This window comes from Polistes fuscatus, unplaced genomic scaffold (genome assembly GCF_010416935.1).
Source record: "Polistes fuscatus isolate 324 unplaced genomic scaffold, CU_Pfus_HIC Scaffold8, whole genome shotgun sequence".
Classification (NCBI taxonomy): Eukaryota; Metazoa; Arthropoda; class Insecta; order Hymenoptera; family Vespidae; genus Polistes; species Polistes fuscatus.
Window position 1 is genome coordinate 3,446,051 of NW_025113162.1, and position 15,071 is coordinate 3,461,121.

Here is a 15,071-nt window from a genome sequence, read left to right on the forward strand (position 1 = left end):
CTAATGGCCGTGTTTGTATTTCCAATCTTTGTGATCTTCGTGACCACCCTTTTTACCATAATGAGAATCGTGATGATAGTGTTCATCGTGTCCACCACTATCTTTATGACCTTTGTGATCGTGATGGTGGCTACCCTTCTCGTGATGGCCCTTTTTACCGTAATGATCTTCATGATCACCATGATCGTGATGTCCTTTCTTAAAGTGACCACCTTTTTTGTGACCATGCTCGTGATGATGACCTCCATGACCTTCATGATGACCGGAATCGTGATGTTCGTCGTGAAATTCTTTATCCTTCTTAAATTCATCGTGCTTCTTCACTTCGTGATGACCCTTGGTGCTGTGTCCCTTACCGTAGTGTCCTTTCTCGTGAAAGCTGTGTCCCTTTTCACCTTTGTCCCCTTTATGATGTTCTCCGTAATAACCATCATCATGATGATGATGTTTCTTATGTCCTTCGTCTTCGTGAAAGTGTCCCGAGTGTCCCTCTTTGTCGTGATGACCTTTTTCTCCCTTATCGTGATGATGATAACCTTTGTATCCCTTATCTCCTTTTTCACCATGTTTATGATAATGATCGGAGTGATGCTCTTCTCCGCCACCTTTTTCAAAATGATGTTTGCTAGCAGCTGTCTCTAAATCTTTTAGGTCACTAATTTCTCTCGCCAGGGCCAATGTGACAAAAAAGGCCACTGTTATCAGAGCACCCCGCAAGCCGATCATGTTGCTTGTTTAGCAGTATGGTTGATATTTGGTAAGGTAACCCACTGCCAGTTCAAATGCACCCAGCTGATGCAAGTGACGGGATGGGATCTCGATACCAGGCCGATTAATTTATACGTTTCGTACCCGGTCCAGAACTATGTATTGGCAGATGGAGGTGGGTAAACCACAACAGCAGTGGTGGTGTTTTCAGCTAGGTTCCTGTGGTGGGAGCGAATAGTTTCGGTTTCTCTCTTCGTTGCGCTATATAGAGATCGTCCTTTCTTCTTTCTGATACATTTGTAAGTTGCTTTCTGCTCTCATGATCGGGGAAACAAAGTAATCTCACCGAGTTTTTTTGAAGAAATTTTATACGTAACCGGTTGATCAATTTTTTAAAATAATTAACAATCAATGTTTTATAACATTTTGAATTAAATTAATATTTAATAATCAACTTTATTTTGTAATAATTAATAATACCGATCGTTAAATAAGAGAAATTAGTTTAAATAATATTTTTACTTTCGATATTATTATTATTATTATTATTCATCATAATCGATATTTATAGTTAATAAAATAATTACAATCTTTTGGTCGATTATTTCAATTTCTGTTTTAATATTTAAGTGATATTATGGAAATAGATCAAATAAATTTATATTGATTCTTCAAAATTACTACGTTAAACCATTTCACATACCGTTATCGTAACATAATTTGTTGTGCGTGCTTTGGCATAATTAGTTTTTGGTATTAGTTGATTTATTATCATACGTGCTGGAGAATATTAAACTGGATTCGCTATTCGATATGCGTATCGTGCCACTGTACTAATGACGATTATCCTTATTACTCTCATTAAATATAAATATTTTATATTGTCATAATTATAATGATTATAGAGGATTATTTATCCAAAATATAGAGTAATATTGTAATAACTCAGCCTACGTTGTAATTAAGACAGGTCAATACAAAAAATTTGATTATATACTAATTATAATTATTTAATACATTTGTCATTGTTATTAATATTACATTACCATATTATTCTTCAATTTTGAAAATTAAGTTAAACGAATTATTAACAACTATACATTAAAGAAAATAGGAGATTAACGATTGATGTAGCATTTAATATAAACAATCAGAGAATGTTCGTAACAATATTAAAAATGGAAAAGAAAGCAGAAAAATTTTAAGTGAATTTTCATGTAATTATTAACGTTCATATATTCATATATAGTTTTTTAAAAATAATTATTAGCTCTTTAATAGATTCATAATAATAATCAGTAATTTTATTTATTCTCAAGATTTATTCTGAAATTGGGGATAGTGGGTGTATATATAATATAAAATTAGATTGGAAATTTATATCAAGAAAAATATATGCGATATATGATTTGTAATTCTTTTATATTTTAATTACTAAAATTAACAATTCAGATTGATTAGGAATCGAAGGAGTTTACAAATAATCAACGAGAGAAACAATGTTAACGATGCAACAGCGTTCAAAATACAATAGAATGAACTTGTTGCAATGATAATTAGTGGTGATAACCGCCGTGACCACCACCGCCGTGACCACCGCCGCCACCGCCGCCGCCGCCGCCACCGCCACCGCCACTTGAGAATCCGTGAGACTTTCCTCCGTGATGTTCGCCCTTCTTCCCATAATCTTCGTGATGATGATAATGTTCCTCGTGGCCATGCTTTCCATGATGACCCTTATGATCTTCATCAAAGTGTCCTTTGTCGTGATGTCCCTTCTTTCCATGATGATCCTCGTGATGACCGGAGTGGTGACTTCCACCTTTCTTATGATGCCCTTCTTTGCTTCCGTGATGTCCATGGTGGGATCCATGTTTCTCATGATGTCCGCCTTTGTGATAATCATCATAGAATTTATGTTCTTTGTGGAATTCGTCTTTATGGGCTTTATGATGATACCCATGCGTTTTCTCTCCTTTCTTGTGACCCTTTGAGTGACCAAATTTGGAACCCTTGTGTCCATGCTCGTGCTCGTGATGACTACCATGATGCTCGTCTTCTTCGTGGTGTCCCTTCTTATGTCCACCATGTTCACCATGATGTCCTTCGTGATGTTCCTTACCATAATGACCATGTTCACCTTTATCGTGATGATGTGAACCCTTGTAACCCTTATCTCCTTTCTCTCCGTGTTCTTCGTGATGATGTCCATGATGCTCATGGCCACCACCAGACTCGTGTTTATGACCGTGATGGCTAGCAGCTACTTCTAGATCTCGTTCGTTTCTCACCTTTTTTGCCGATGAGAAATCGACGATCGCATAGAGGAGAAAGAAAGTCAGACATATCCGAAACACGTAGTAAGTCATTGTTGGTACTTTGACGGACCAACGAGTACGAACGACTGACCAAGCTTATCCACACCTAAGCTTATATACTTGTTGCTCCGCTCCTGAATTCGTACGTAATCACTTTCGTTCTTTCTCATCGACTTGTTCACAAAGCGAGGTTCGAGTTTCGTAAATCTTTTCTACCATCTAGCGCCACCAACATCTGGCGAACGTGCTTTCTTAGGCTAAGGCTTTTCGAAGCTTTCCGCAATATAATTCTTTATTTCGTTCGGTTAAAACCAAGCTCGAGATATAAGTATTGTACAGGAGACTATTGGACTTACTAAAGGAATAAGATATGAGCTTTAAACTTATAACTTACATTTTTCATAATATTGTTGTATTGCCCTTTATCATATAAGTACGTCAAAGGTTTGTACTTTGCAGTCTGATGGCAAGTATTCTTTAAAAATAGAATAGACATACAATGTATTTTCAAAAGAAAGCATAACCTTTCAATCTGAATTATAGTTTGTGAATGATATAAATATTCAAAAAATTCAATATCGCTTTTTTTTTTAAATGTCTAATAATCTTACGAATATTATGTATCCAAGATAAGTTATAATTAAATTGTTTTTACTTATAATACCTCGATCGTGTAATGGTTTTTCGATAAACTTTCTATTTTGTTTTATCTTAGAATTTCACGGCGTTATTACCGTAAATAATCTTATTTTTGCTAATAATTCAAATATTACTTATCGCATAAATAAATAATTTTATTATTAAATGTAAATGTTTCAATCAGAAGTATTAACGATTAGTAATCAGATAAATATTTAATTTCAATATTAGTGCAATTTGTTATTTCAAGAAAATGTGTTAAGTCACGTTGGAATAGTAAGAAAATAGTGGTAGGAAAGTTTGAGATAGATCGAGAGGAGAAAATCTCGGATTAAAAGATATTTGTGCAAGCGTGGCGACGATTTCGATCGAGATTACATAACGTTCACGATAGACGGATTGCTTGAAATCGATATTACGATTTGAAGCAGGGTAAAGAGACGTAACTTTCGCAACGAACTAATCGACGAAGAAAAGGAGCTATTTCTTCCCTAACATCGGCGATTATTCTCCGTCTTGTATATAATACGAGAGTAACGCTTGACTTTATCACATCGAGTGCAGCGCCGAAGCAAAACGGGTCGTCACGGTGGGTGCTGCTGGCAAATATAGCGAATATTCAGTCAATACGATGAGGTGTTTCGCTTTGGTGATTTGTCTGATAACGATTTCGATCGCTCACTCAATTTTGGTTGAAAGCCAAAGAGTCAGGAGAGATGTGTTGGATTTGGAAATAGCTGCGTCTCATCATCACCATCATGAAGAGAAGGGTGGTGGTGAAGAGCATTTTGCCGATCATTACAGCAAACACGGCGAAAAGGGGGACAAGGGTTATAAGGGCGGACATCATCACGAAAAGGGTGAAAAGGGACACCACGACAAAGGGGGACACTCGGGACATTATCACGAGGATGAAGGACACAAGAAGCATCATCACCATGACGATGGTTACTATGCTGAGCATCATAAAGGTGAAAAGGGAGAGAAGGGCCATAAATTTCATGAGAAGGGCCACTATGGCAAGGGTCATAGCACCAAGGGGCATCACGAAGTTCATAAACTAGATGAATTTAAAAAGGACAAAAAATTCTTTGACGAACACCACGATTCCGGTCATCACGAGGATCATGGCGGTCACCATCACGAGCACGGTCATAAAAAGGGTGGTCATTTCAAGAAGGGTCATCACGATCACGGTCATCATGAGGATAAATACGGCAAAAAGGGTCACTTCGAGAAGGGACATCATCATCACGATGAAAAGGGTCACAAAGGTGAAGGTGGACACGACGAGCATTACGAACATCATTCCAAGCATGGCAAAAAAGGTGAACATGAGGATCACAAGAAATGGGGATTTAAAGATGGACATTGAATCTAAACAATTACTATTATTGTTCTTTGTTGCATTACATTTGTTCCTAGCTGTACTTATTGTTTGTAATTACGCATTGCCAAAATAAATGTTTTCTTACGTAGAACATCAAAACCGTATTCACGAGCAACAATAGATACACAGAGGATAAACATTTAAACAAAGATTTTTCATGAAATTTTATCGATATTTCTTTCAAAATATTATTTCGTTATATCAATCAGCCGTTCTGTTTTGTAGCTCCAAGCAGGAAAAAAGGAGGTTACTTATCAAACTTTCATTTTGAAATAAAAATAATTGTATATAGTCAATTACTTTTGTGTATGAGAATTAAGTAATACTGTCACGCAAATTTAAACGATTTTGATGCAATCATATACTAATCTATTAATATATATCGTTACTTTCACCCTGCCTATTAGTTTCAATTTTTTTATATCTACGTGGGAAAAAAGTAAGCAGTAATTATTTATTACAAAAAGATAATAAAACTACTTGAAATCTCAATGAAAATAATAAAATACTGAAATTCTTAATAATGATTAGGATTATTCTGCAAATTGATGGTAGATTATATAACAAAGTAATCGATAAATAAAATCATGTAGAAAAAACTGATAGATTGGTAGAAATTAAATTAATATTGGTTTTCTAAGTGCGACGAATCATCGTTAACCTTTTCCTTACTTTGTTTTTTTAAAAATACAGCATTCTCGACGTAATGCTCTTTTCCTTTAGCTTCCCTGTCGTGTTCTTGAGCACTACCATATTGATGTCCATTGAGAAATATTTCCTTCTGTGCTTGTTTGTTCTCGTGGTATCCTGCATCCAACTTTTGGATGTTTTCTTGTCCACCTTCCGCTTCTTCGTGTTCACTGTTCTCTGAGCCATAACTCTCTTCGTGTTCGTCGACATGCTCGTTGTCGTAAAAGGACGTATCCTTTTTGTATTCGTCTTTGTGGTAAATGTTATGAAACCCCGAAGTTTTGTGACCTTTTTTATGAATTCCGTTTTTTCCATGACTTTCGTTCAACAGTTCCTTTGCAGCAGATTCATTTTTGTCGTATTTCACATTTTCCTCTTTCTTGTTCTTTTTTGATTCAGTAAGGTCTTCTTGATATTGAGAAAGATAAGATTTCCCGATTGCTTCTTTTTCGTCTTTATCGAAATCTTCGGTTACTTCGTATCTATTGACGAGCTTCTCGCCGGTCTCAGTTTCTTTTTCATCCTGATAATTCGAAACGTCGTTGATAGCGAAATTATATTTGTCATTAATTATTCCGCTCGCTATGTCTCTTAAATTTAAATCTGGTGTAATGAAGTTATTGGCGCGACGATTATTCTCGAACGTACCACTATATGGAACATTTTGTATTCCAATCGATTTCCTTAAATTGTCAGTTCCTAAATTAGAATGTAGTCTGATATTCGTACCATCAAGATTCAATTTGCTCCTCGAAACCTTATAATTTTCTGCTTGTCTTGGTAAACCATAATATCGTGAGCGAGCAAGGCTTCCTTTAATGCGAAATCCATCGCTTCCATCGTAATCGAATCCTTCAATGTTACCAAGGCTACTATCCTGTCCACCTAAACGTCGTAAATTCGATTCCGCACCGAGGGTACCTGACGTAAATATACGTATAGCGATTACTACGATTAAAATGATACCTTACAATTTCATTATATTATTAAATCACTTTAAAACGATTACAAGAGATATTTATTAAAAAACAAAATTTTAATGAATACCTTTGCCGATATTTCTTATTTTATACGCAGTTGGATATTTAAACCTGTAAATTGAGTTAGCCACATTTAAATCAGAATTTCCAAATTTATCGTTTTCGTTAACAAGTTCAAAGTCATTTATTCCGTGGTTTCCAATTGTGTCATATAGTTTAAATTCATTTCCCCTTTTATTAAACACGTACTCGCTTTTTGAAGTTTCCGAATCTTTTGGTATTGATTTTTCCGAAATATCCTTAGTTCCTTCGGGTTTCTTAACCTCAATTCCTTCGCATACTAACAAACACATTACACTCACGGTATAATAAATATTAAGCTTCATAACTCCGTCAATAAATTTTATTTTATTTGGTTTAGATAATTAAACTCCGGGAGATTGAATTACTTGTATCTGATTAATTGTAAATATATTTGATCTGCTGACTCTTTTATAGGATATATCATGTCCAATAATTAATACCAAATACGATACGTAAAATTAGATAGATTATTTTATTACACCATATTTCCCTTTTGATTTCGAAAATAAATTGCATATCCGCTATTTTAATGGTAGAGTTCGATTTATTAACCGTAAACGTGACATTATTTCAAAAAAGTAGCTTCCGATCGATACACGATTCATTGTTTTTAATCCGTAGAATGAACTATTTCTAATTTAGAATGTAGAATACAACGGGAATGTATAACAGACGGTATTACATCACTGTCTTACTTGACAGTTACTCACCTCGGTGTTACGCTAATTGATTGATGAATACTTTGCAATAGGACTCGTCTGGCTATACGACGAATTTCGTGTGTTATGTGTATCGACAAAGCACTGCAAAAATGTTAGCTATGATTGACAATGTTCAGTGACGATCTATTTATTAGTTATGTACGTTGTACATCAAAAAACATTTTATTACTTTTAGATTATATTTTTTGTTTTGTTAAGTATGTAAATCATATAGATGGATAGACTTTTGCGATGTTACTTAGTATTAAACAATATGAGAAATTTATGAAATCAAATGGTGCATAATATTATTTCTTATATTATTCCAAATGCAAGTCGTACAACAGTAACAATAGAGTAAATATATAAATATTTACATATCAATGATCATCGTGAGTTTTAGAATATCCATGTTTCTTTTCAGCTCGTTCTCCACCTTCCCTCGAATAATCAGAGTAATCTTTGTGATAAGAATCTTCGTCTTTTTCGGAATGATGTTCTTGATTGCGACTAACATCGTGACTTTTCTTGAAATCATCTTTCTTCGTCTTATCCCATTGATCGAGACCGGAATCATGATGAGATTCCTTTTTATAATCGCCCTCCTTTGCATTATTATGCTGATCGAAAGCAAAGTGTTTACTGAACTGTCCGTTTTTGTGGTTTTCATCATAAAAGTCGGTGTTCTTTTTATATTCGTCTTTATGATAGACTTTATGGAAACCACTAGTCTTTCCTCCTTTTTTATAATACGAGCTATGTTCACGTTTAGCACCCTCCTCACCCTTTTTCAAGTCATCATGTTGGCCGTAGGCACCGGATGTATTAATGTGTTCTTTTTTCTGCCCACCCCTAAGATTGTAGTGACCTGGAAAAACAAAGTACTTGGAAGTGAACCAAATATTACAAAATACAAATCTCGTCTATATTCTATTTCTGTCTAACGATATGGTTCAATTTTTTTAAGAGCAATATACAAACCAGCTTTTTCAGCTGAATCATACGTCTTTTTTTGTTCTTCATCAAATTGGCCATAGCTATTACGAGCAGTATCACCTTTTTTCCCGTTAGATGAATGCTCTTCGATTTGAAAAGAAGATCCGGCATCTCCAAGATGACCATGATCCTTACTATATAATTTTGGAGAATGTCCCAAATGATCATGCTTAAATCCTTCGGAATGATGCGTTTTGTGAGCATCGTCATATCCACTATCGTCTTCATCGTCGTCTTCATCGTCGTCTTCATAGTCGTTATTCTCATCATTGTCTTCATGTTCATCGTTGTATTCCTTGCCTTCATCGTCGGTTTCCTTAATGTCCTCGTTACTTTTCTCGTTGGCATGACCCTGATTGCCATCCTTTCCTTTTACTACCTTCTCATTACTTAAATGCACGTAATAAGGTGGTAAGGGTTTCTGTGGGACAACGTAGACACCTTGAGCTTCCATGTGATTGTTACCCGTCTTTACGTAAGGCAATCGCTGTTGCATGTAGGGATTCGGCTTCTGTCCTACGTTCGTATAAGAGATTACAGGCCTTTCATAGAGGGCTGCAGTTTGAGGAACCGACAGAGCAACAGGTGCAACAGCACCCTTACCACTACCATCGACGACATAATGTATTGGCAATGGCGTATCGTAGTAACGTCCGTTCCCATAATTGGTGTAATGAACGTAGGTTACGGGATAGTTTTGTCCTTGTTCGTACGTATAACCCGTAGCAGATGATTCCAAGTCGGTTATATTCGTTTTTGAGATCGCCATCCTTTCCATTTTCGTTGGTGCTCCATTGTTAAACTTGATCAGGATTAATGCAAGTATCGTTGCTATCGCGATCATGATAAACACAGGGCAAACTCGAGAATTGTTAGGTGTAACCAAAGGTGGCCTAACTTACTCTGGCACCCATGTTAGTAACCGGTCTAGCTTTTATATACCTATGCGTAACTAAGGTCCTTCGATCGTCGAATCAAAAGTAGTCGTTCTCGTAAGTACTTTCTATGTACCTAAGTATCCCACGGTCAGTGATATAAATTCAAGAACAAAGCGTTATTGACACTGCAATTATCCTATCGTGACCATTCCTGTGAATCGTTCAAATTTGCGTAATTTCATTTAGACAGGGAACTCAAATTTCGGTCGGATCAATATGTATATATATATCTGTTATGTCGAGAAAAGATATTATTGTGTTACTCTTTTAGTCACGCTGGATTCAACGTGGTGGGATAATAATATCTTACGTATGCGCAACATTCGTTCACGCTTTTGCGTCGATCGATAGTTATTTTCAACGGATGAACGATTCTATGATATGTCTTAATCTCATATTCAACGATATTTCTTCATAATTTTTGTTATTCAACATTTTAATTCTATTGATGGTTTTCTAATAATACGTATGGATTTAAGAGAGAGATGAGTTTACAAAGGAATCACACATGTTTCTCAAGTTAATCTTTCACAGCGATTAGAAAACAAAATAATAAAAATATCTTAGAAGTAATTTTAGAAAACTTATATTCGAGTCATTAAAATAGTATAACTTTAAAGGATATCAAAATGTGTTGATGTGTTGTTTGAAAACTACAAGATAATATCTTCTTGATGTGATATTCAATGTGTCAAGGCTGGATTATAATAAAAGCTCAAACGGATAGAACGAAGCCCGCCGTGTAGGCTTGGGAGTTTTTTATTTTCAAGAGTTGGGGTGACATTTGAGAGCAGTCGAACGAAACTGTTCGACTTTCAGCGGATCGAGTAAAGTAGGACGACCTTGAATGGAATGTATAGGCGACGGAGAGACATCTCGGTGGGTCGCGCAAAATCGGAGAGAACAAAGTTCGTCCATAGCATCACTAGTCCCGAGAAGTACCGTCCTTTCAGATGTACTCGAACAGTTCTGGACGAGAGCCAATCGTGCGCGGGCGTTTCACCGATCGGTCAGGAGATATAAAAGAGCTCGCCACATGGCACACTGATTACAGTTTATTTCAACGCGAGAACCGAAACGCCGCGAGTAGACGCAACGAGATTTAAGAGAAAGAAGAAAGAAAACAACAGAGAAAGAGAGAGAAAGAGAGAGAGAGAGAAATACTTAGTCACGTCGACGTTGCGTTTTCCCTAACCACAAACGCTCGAGAAAGAGAAAGAAAAAGAAATATAGAACCTTCTGTTTTATCTCAGACACGATAAACTAGACACGCTAGGTGTAGACATAGAGAAAGGAGAATGAAAAACGTCTGGGGGTTGCGGTGGTACGTTCTCTGCGTCGCCGTTGTTCGCGTTTCAACATATCCGGTGAACAAAAGTGACCACACAACACGATCCGATCTCGAATCTTTTTCTACCGATTATATCTTCGAAGATTTGTCGCCAACTAAATTTATTGGCGTCGACAGCGGTTTGGAAGATTTCGATTTCCAGCCGGGAGATAAAAAAAATACGAAGGTAGAGAATGTTCTTTCACCTTTAACTTTGGAACCAGACGCTGAAATGTTACCACCTAATTTTAAAGGTGTTGTACCACCGGGCGTGGATCATATGGAACTTCGTTTTCGAGAACCACAAGTTATGGCTACTAATTCAAGGAGTGTTTATGATAACGGTGTTAGATATGTGCTTTTCAATCAAGCATCTCAAGGATTAAAAAATGAGAATGGTCGTGAGAAGGCGGTTGAATTTGAAAATAGATTAAAGGGCGTGAAGGGAAAAGAAAAACAGAAAAAGGATTATACTGAAGCCGGTGGTAGGAAGAAAGCACATACCGTGATCAAGAACAATTTCAATGATCGGAAGGATCAGGTTTTTGACGAGAAAAATGGAAGTTACGGGATTAAAGACAATCGCAATAAGGATTATAAAGCTGAAGGCTTTCATAGCGTTTATCACAAGGACGAACACAACAAAAATTCGGATTTTTACGACAATGATCATCAAGGTGGACATTTCAAGAAACACGGAAGATACGGCGAAAAACATAGTTCTCTTGAGCATGTCTACAAGAAGGGATCCAGTCACGATTCAGCCTTCGATTTGGCCGAAGCCAAGAAAAAGGGAGGACCGAAGTCTCTGGTCAAGGAAGAAGTCCAAGGTCATCCTATTGTGCTACTGACTACTGGCTAAGTCTACTGGCTTCTTTCATAACCTTCGACGAATTAAAAAAGCTGGACTTGTTGAGGGTTGAAAGTACCGTTCGATGTATTTTAATAAGGTGTATTTGATTGTTTGTCGTTGTGCATACGATTAAAGAATAGACCGTAGATTTACGTGTTACTTGTTTATCGAAGAAATTCATAATTATTTACGGTACGTTATTAGATAATATTTCCATGTTGATTAATGAAATGATAAATCTTAAAAAATGTGTTCTATAATTCTTCTTGTTTGATAAGAAAAGTTTCGACGAATGTATTTCATAGTATGTACGTACGTAGTAAGCGATTAGAATGTTTTAAAAGATACATATTGTACGTACAAAGATTAGAAAGATATTGTAACCATGTTTCTCCCTTCTGACAAATTTACTTTGACGTATCGATTTCTAAGGAATTACGTTGCCGGTGTAAAATAAAATCAAGAGCACAGCAGAGTCGTATCGATAATCGATACATTCCCAAGGGGACAATACCTCGATCGGATTGCAGGTTCATCTTGACGCATTGTCCTGTTCCTTGATAACGACCATGGAGCAACCCCCGACTACGTTTCCCACGGTGAACAACGTGATTTGCCGACGATGGTTACGTTGATTAATGGATATTAATAATGTTCGCCATTGTTGCTGCAATAAATCGTGATTTTTCGTCGCGGTTAGCTCAGACGCGAATAAAAGGTGATAATTGATGCGTCGCTCGCTTGGACGAGAAAGGAGGCCGTTGGAGATGGAGGAGAAAGAGGAGGATGAGGAGGAGGATGAGGAGGAGGATGAGGAGGAGGCAGCTTTTCAAGCAGGTAACACGCGCGAGCGCGCATATGGGTATACGCGCATCCCCCCTGTATTCTGACTCGGATGAGGATAACTGAGGTACCATTCCCTTCGTGGCTCAGTGAGCTCGGGTTCCGTGCATTCATCAACAATAAGCCGCAGCAACCCCAAACACACTCCTCCCTTTCCTCCTTTTCCCAATCTACGTGTATGCATGCACGCTCATGAGTACGTCCACGTGTTTATGTATATGCGTGTATGTTTGTTTGTGTGCATAGATGAGCGTACGTCGTAGGTTGTGGAACGCGTTTGGAATACATAAATCAGGTGCACCAGTCTGCAGGCTGCTGCCAGCCATATCACTTGGCACAACGGCTATGAATGAATAGAGCCGTACCTGAATTATCGTCCGCCTTTGCAGATACTGAGAGGACGCTCGCGCACGTTCCACGACAACAACGGGTAAACAAGTGTGAATTTAAAACCTTAAACTTTATCGTTTAATAAAAGTATGATAAAGACGAGCCTGCTAATATTCTTTTCTTTCTATGGTTAAATATTTAAGTGTCAAATTTGTTCCGATAAAATGATATTCTTCAATATGTTATCTAATCATTTATCATTCATTTTTGCTTGAAATCAATCGCGTGTCAATATTTTGTTTAATATTTAATGTTTAATCGAAGTATTTATTGGCATTAAGTATATTTAACCATAAGTACGATGATACAACATGAAAGAAATTACCACAAAACGTCTGTATCTGTTGTTGAACAAAAAAGAAGCAAACAAGAAACATGTTGAAATCTTTTCGATCACGTCGTTTCAAACGAATCTATCGATTTCCGAAAGAAATGCAATTTATCTTACGTTAATCTTTCTCCGAGTAAGCCAGCGTAAAGAAGAAGGAAGAGGAGAAAGGGGAGGTGAGCATTCCGTGTGTCGTTTTTCGCTATCTTTCTCTTTTTATTCGTTTTATCCGAGAATAACATGGTCGAGAAGTGTTCGTGCGATTTCACGTGAACGAGCAATGTTGAGGGCTCGATCACTTTGATGCGAGACTTTATTGTCTCACGGACACCCGCATGAAGAACAATCCATCCTGGAAAGAATTGAGAAAGAGATAACAAGAATTATAAACTTTTGCGATATCATATGGCTTATATTATTAATTTTATAATATCGTCAATTTTTTAAACAATATTATTACAATCAAATTTACGTATTTGAATATACGTGAGTTAGTTGAAAAGTTTCGAGTCTAGCATTTTATTTGTTCTGTCAAACTCACTTTTATTTAAAAAAAATACAATTTCTTTTTTCTGCTGAGGCTCAAAACTTTTCAACCCATCCTCATATGTTAATGTTGGATAATTTTAAATAAACTGTTATATAACTATATCAATTAAAAAAATTTAATTTGATGGAATAGCAGTATTTATCAAATTTCAAAGCACACAGGATTAGTTCGTGAAAAGTTTAACCCGCGTGATTGTGGCTACAGTTCGACAAAGTATCGCTATAGTTGACAGATATTAAACCACGTTCACACATATGGCTCGGTTATTTGTTTGATACATATATAACGTCTATCGGTATTTTACTCGGTGCACACGAGCAAGCTTCTATTTTTTATTTATGCATTATTTTACGAAGCGAAGGATTTTCACAGAAGATCGACGATGAAATATAGAGAAATATGGTATCGTTACTTTCAAGATTAATCACCAGCGCTACAACTTTCCAATGCGCCAAACTTTTTCGGAGTATTGAAAAACTTCGATATTCTCAATCTCGTTTTAATGCATCGAAAGTGGGTAAAGAATTCATTTGTTCTGTGAGTATTATTTAAAAGAATAAAGATAACGTTACTTGATTAAACGATTCTTTGAATTTATTTCGTTTCTATGTTTAATTCTCAAAAAAATAATCATTTCTATTTCCAGAAATCTATAGATTATATTACTCGTTTGGCAATGCCAATTGATTATGAAAACGTAATAAATTTTATGTGTGGGGCTTATTTTAAATATGAAGCAACTTGTGTAAATATTGGGATTAGCGAGGATCCATCATTAATTTCTTTGATAAACTACACGCAGAAACTAATGAAACACGGTATGACGATAATCGCAGAGAATTCAGATCATTATATAATCGGTGCTGCCATAAACACTTGCTCGTGCCCATGGGATGCAAAGAAAATGATGGAATATGCTAGAAGGATCGAGGAAAAGGGACCATTACGCGATCTGATAGAGTTCTTCGCTTACGTGTGTAGTAAGCCAGATGTCTGGAATCGTTATTGCGTTCACAAGGTGTTTGAGTGCAGCAATGTGGCGGTCGATCCAGAATATCGTGGAATGGGTATAGCCAAGAAGCTCATGGAAGAGAGTTGGTATCTCGCACGAGACTGTAGTTATCGGTTGTTCCGTGTAGACTGTAGCAGCAGGTGAGCCCAACCTTTGTAATATCGATCATTTTAAAAGTATCGAACTATGGTTATTTCTTTTCGGATCGTCGACTTTTTTCGTTCAACTAAAATACCATATGTTATTTCCAAAGTAGAAATTCCAAATTCAAGTTATTTTTATTATTTCAACGTTTGCTCCTTTATATAATTACTTCATAAA

General features: G+C 36.4%; 3 protein-coding genes across 4 annotated transcripts in view; 2 read left to right on the forward strand and 1 right to left on the reverse strand.

The window, feature by feature from the left end:
* Window positions 1-726, reverse strand: LOC122524941 (histidine-rich glycoprotein-like). Its single transcript, XM_043647461.1, has one exon. It carries the CDS (start codon window positions 724-726, stop codon window positions 1-3), a length of 726 nt encoding a protein of 241 aa, XP_043503396.1.
* Window positions 727-10,348: 9,622 nt separating this feature from the next.
* On the forward strand, window positions 10,349-12,962 carry LOC122524743. Its single transcript, XM_043647160.1, has one exon. It carries the CDS (start codon window positions 10,743-10,745, stop codon window positions 11,634-11,636), a length of 894 nt encoding a protein of 297 aa, XP_043503095.1. The 5' UTR covers window positions 10,349-10,742; the 3' UTR covers window positions 11,637-12,962.
* An 855-nt stretch (window positions 12,963-13,817) lies between these two features.
* LOC122524744 (arylalkylamine N-acetyltransferase 1-like) overlaps window positions 13,818-15,071 on the forward strand; it is a 34,553-nt gene continuing 33,299 nt past the window's right edge. For both annotated transcript variants that reach the window (XM_043647161.1, XM_043647162.1), the window contains exons 1-2: window positions 13,818-14,275; window positions 14,385-14,890. In XM_043647161.1, the coding sequence (XP_043503096.1) occupies window positions 14,138-14,275; window positions 14,385-14,890 (644 nt within the window). In that variant the 5' untranslated portion in view covers window positions 13,818-14,137. The remainder of the gene's footprint in view (window positions 14,276-14,384; window positions 14,891-15,071) is intronic.

What these genes read in the sequence shown, in the direction of transcription:
- LOC122524941 (XM_043647461.1), bottom strand. Translation starts at nt 726, where the DNA reads ATGATCGGCTTGCGGGGTGCTCTGATAACAGTGGCCTTTTTTGTCACA.
- LOC122524743 (XM_043647160.1), top strand. Translation starts at nt 10,743, where the DNA reads ATGAAAAACGTCTGGGGGTTGCGGTGGTACGTTCTCTGCGTCGCCGTT.